The sequence below is a fragment of the Drosophila ficusphila genome, unplaced genomic scaffold (genome assembly GCF_018152265.1).
Source record: "Drosophila ficusphila isolate 14025-0441.05 unplaced genomic scaffold, ASM1815226v1 contig_830, whole genome shotgun sequence".
Classification (NCBI taxonomy): Eukaryota; Metazoa; Arthropoda; class Insecta; order Diptera; family Drosophilidae; genus Drosophila; species Drosophila ficusphila.
Genome location: NW_025064780.1, coordinates 1 through 4,417, shown reverse-complemented (window position 1 = coordinate 4,417; position 4,417 = coordinate 1). Strand labels below are relative to the sequence as shown.

The 4,417-nt window shown below is 46.0% G+C and overlaps 1 protein-coding gene across 1 annotated transcript; it reads left to right on the top strand.

Moving 5' to 3' along the window:
• The first annotated feature begins 469 nt into the window (after positions 1–469).
• Positions 470–3,795, top strand: LOC108090056 (zinc finger protein Noc). The gene is made up of 2 exons (XM_017188564.2): positions 470–936; positions 1,365–3,795. The coding sequence occupies exons 1-2, from the start codon at positions 847–849 to the stop codon at positions 2,886–2,888; spliced, it is 1,614 nt and encodes a 537-aa protein (XP_017044053.2). The 5' UTR covers positions 470–846; the 3' UTR covers positions 2,889–3,795.
• The last annotated feature ends 622 nt before the right edge of the window (positions 3,796–4,417 follow it).

The following is a 4,417-nucleotide window of genomic DNA, read 5'->3' as shown; positions in this document are numbered from 1 at the left end:
GCCGCCCCTCTGCCGACCCTCTGCAGCGCTGCTGCTGTTGACAGCCCCATCAAGAAAAAGTTCCCCCAGAGAGACGGAGAGGCATATGTGCCAAGATAAAATTAATGTGCCCCACCGAAACAACAACAAAGGCAGTGAGCACCACTCTCAGCGCCATCTGTTGCTCTCTCAACGAGTGTTGCCGTGGTGCAGCGAGAGCGAAGCAGAGACCGGAAGAGGCAAAAACCTGTCTTGGCTTCCATTGCAAAGCGCATGCGATTGTGATTGGGCAAAAAGTACGCCATATTTGAAAATTATACTCAGTGCGTCACGCTCACACACAGCATGCGGTGCTCCTTCTAACGCAGGCAGCAAGCGGGAGTGTGCAGCCGCTGCTCACCAAAGAGCGTGAGAGCGCGAGAGCGGCTGAGAGAGCGCCACCGAGAGAGCGCTTCACTCCGAGGCCAGTTACACTCGCAGCAGCGTTCGGTCGTTTCAAAACGAATTTTGCCTTCGCAGCGTTCAGACGTGTTCGGAAAAACCTGAAAACCATTCGAGTGACAAAGTACAAGACCAACCAAGAAAATAAACACCAACTGTGGTCACCGATCGAGAGTGTTTCGTTTCTAGTGAAAAGTGAAATCAGAGCCAAAACATACAACTCTTGGCCAAAAAGTGCAACAGAGATAAGTTCTCTGCCCAAAACTAAACAAGTGTTTTAACGCCGATTATTTTGGATTAACCTACGTTTGCCGACGCATTTCTGTGGATTAACCTCATCGACGCCGAAGCAACGCTACACATTTGTAGCCTTGTCTCGCAAAATTTAGTGGATTACCCTACACAAAACCACACTAAGCAACTAAAATGGTTGTCTTGGAAGGAGGCGGCGGCGTTGTTACCATCGGTAACAACCAGTACCTTCAACCGGATTATCTGGCCCCATTGCCAACAACGGTTAGTATTGACTAAAAAACCAAACAAATTAAAAGAAACAAATGAGCAGATAAAAAAAACACCTAGAAATATAATAAGCTTGAAACTATAAATTGATTAAATTAAATATTTTGTTCAAATAGTTCTGACAAATTTAAAATTCTGTATACTGAACGGTTCAATATTAAATAACAGATTTACGACTCCTCAAGTTAAAATTTATTTGTCTAAGAATTAACGTTTATAAATAATGCCAGAGCCTATTTTTTTATTTTTCTTGGACTTTTTAATTTTTTTAATCTAGACTTCACATTTTTAGTTAACTTTTGAAAACTAAAATATATAAAATCTGAGAATAGTTTGTGAAGTGTATTTCTCCCACTCATCAAAAATATTTTCAAAGCCCAAAACTAAATCCAACCTTCCTTTGTTTTTTTTACCCACCACAGATGGACGCCAAAAAGAGTCCGTTGGCTCTGCTCGCACAGACTTGCTCCCAAATCGGAGCGGATTCGTCGGCGGTGAAGCCTCTGCTGGCGATGGACAAGAACAAGACAAAGCCGGGGGCCTGCTCCTCGTCATCGAACTCGTCGAGTTCCTCGAGCAGTGGCGAGATCTCGGCGGCCAAATCGCCTTCCGGCCAGGCCAAGTCGCCTAAGTCGAGCACTCCGATTAGTTCCACTGCCACCAGCACAAGTTTGGCCAACACCAGCACCGGCGAGATCAAGTTGGCCTTCAAGCCGTACGAAACCAATGTGCTGAGCCACCAGAATCAGAACTCCTTCAAGAGCAGCTCCTCCTTGGAGGCGGAACAGACGAGACCCAGCTCAAAGAACTCCTCATCCGCCCAGGAACGCGTGCCATCGCGCAGCAAGTCCAATGCCACGCCCACGGAGGGCGGAAAGGCGGAGATATCGGTGCACGATTCATCCTCCAGCCGGAAGACAGTCTCGCCCTCGGGATCCTCGCAACGCGGCGCCAGTCCAATTGTGCGCTCCGGAATGGAGGTGCTGAACAATGCCAATGGCACCGCCCAGCATCCCAAGGAGATGAGCAGCATGGCAGCGGCGGCGGCGGCAGCAGCGGCGGCATACAAGGCCGCCGGACCTTATGGATTGAACCCCCTGTCCGCCCTCTGCTGTCCACCTGGGATGGAGCAGCATGCGAATCCCGCTTTCCGTCCGCCATTCGCCGGGGGATTCTCACACCATCACGCCGCCATGTTGGCGGTGGCCGCCAATGGAGTTTATCCGGGCGGAGCTCCGGGCGGCGGACCGGCTGGTCAGCCCAATCCGTACATCAGTTACCAGCGCATCAAGACCCCGGCTGGCGGAGAAGCCATCGTGCCGGTGTGCAAGGATCCCTATTGCCAGGGCTGCCCCTACTCGGCGCACACGCAACAAATGCTGATGGGTGCCCCCTGCCCCGCCGGCTGCACCCAGTGCGAGCACCAGAAATACGGCCTGGCTATGGCCAGTGCCGCCGGACTGCCACCAGCTCATCCGTACTCGCAGGCGGCGGCGGCGGCGGCAACAAATGCGGCTGCGGCAAGATCGGCGCCTTACGTCTGCAGTTGGGTGGTGGGCGATGCCTACTGCGGCAAGCGGTTCCAGACCTCCGACGAGCTCTTCTCCCACCTGCGCACCCACACCGGCAACCTCTCCGATCCGGCGGCTGCTGCAGCTGCTCTGGCCCAATCCCAGGCTCAATCGCTGCTGGGAACCCTCTTCCCACCATCGGCTTTGAGGGCTGGCTACCCCACTCCACCCTTGAGTCCGATGTCGGCGGCTGCAGCGGCGGCAAGATATCATCCCTATGCCAAGCCGCCACCGGGAGCTTTGGCCGGCGGACCATCTCCATTCGGAGCGGGTGGAGCCTTCAATCCGGCAGCAGCCGCGGCGGCAGCTGCTTTGGGTCCCTACTATTCGCCATATGCCATGTACGGCCAGCGGATGGGAGCAGCTCATCAGTGAAGCAACTAAGATACCAAAAAAAAAACAAGATATAAAGAAGGAAAGAAACAAGCAGAGATAAAAGGGGTTTAAACCATTTCCCAACCGCGTTTGAGATAATTTCAAAGAAAAAGAAAATCAAGAAAAACGATTGCAAAGGCTGACACATCTCTGGCTTTTGCGCTATTCTGTGATACTAAACTGTAGTTTAAACGAGCGCTAGTTACACTTAAGTTTCGCAAACAGAAAGATATTCAACCACCTAAAGAAAAACAGTAGCAGCCGCAAAACAAAACAAAAGTAAAATAGCAGGATCACTTCTTCTTTCACCCTAAATGTCTACAGTAATCGAATTGTTAGGTAAAAGAAACTTCAACTTCAGCAAACATCCAGTTCCACTCACGCGTTTAATTTGTTCTCAAAGTTCAACCAAAGTTGTTTAAGTCTTAGCCAGAACACATTCAAAAACTTCCAATTTTTGTTAAATGAAGAACCCATTGCTGAGATGTTCAAACATTGTTTTAGTTTTAGTTCGCTCTAAGTTCTATTAACTATTATTACGATTATCGACAAGCATACAACAAACCAACAATTGAAATAATGTTCTTTAAGTCAACTTATATGTAATTAAGCGTAATGAATACTTGTAATACCAACCAATCAGAAAAAAAGAAAATGAATACAAAAAAAAACACAAAATAAATACTGAAAATAAAAATGAATATTTCATATAATTATATACTGTGTGTAAATTCTATAAATATAAAATTAGATTTGCTATTTACTCCTTGATGTACGCAAAAGCCACAACACGATCTACACAAGAAGCCACGGAATATCAAACATCAGTAATTTAAACTACATGCAAACAACACATTCGTATAAAACTGAGAAATATACAAGAAAAAACAATTTTTAAAAATATAAATCCCTATTCTTTTCTTTCGACGCAAACTCTTTTACAGCTGGAAAACTTTTCTTGGGGTTATAATTTCTGCTTCGGTTATCTACGTCGAGCTATTTGGCTTACTCACCTATGGATCGTAAATATTGTTGATAATACCTTGCTCGGTTTTCTGAGAACTCAGTTATTTCTAGCAAAGAATATTAAATATTTTGAAAAAGGGCCCGTATTTGCAAGGAAATAGGTAACCTAGAAAATCTTTGAATGCACTCCTACTTTTAGCCATTGTAATCCAGATTCGTCTGACTCAAAGAAATCAGTTTATTTCCCATCCCAATTAAGGCATTTAAAATTCAAATGATTAGTACTTTTTTTTTGAATCTCCCTTGCATTTCAAGCGCATTTAATTTGTATGCAGCGTTTCGAATTCAGCCCAAAAAAATCGAATCAAACGCAAATCTGAATTTCATGAGGGGTGCAGGAGGGAAAAGCTTGATTGGGCAAGCCTTAAAAAAAAACAGTCGCGAGCAACGCTCATAAAACACCCAAGCTGAAAATTAAAAATCAATAAAAATCACATTTGTACCAGCAAAGTATATAACCAAAATCAATTGCTATTCAACAAGCGACTCAAAAAGCAATGCAT

Excerpts from the sequence above, each read along its gene's own strand:
- LOC108090056 (XM_017188564.2), top strand. The coding sequence starts at position 847 with ATGGTTGTCTTGGAAGGAGGCGGCGGCGTTGTTACCATCGGTAACAAC. Across the intron at positions 937-1,364 it reads TGGCCCCATTGCCAACAACG|ATGGACGCCAAAAAGAGTCC; the intron begins GTTAGTATTGAC and ends TACCCACCACAG.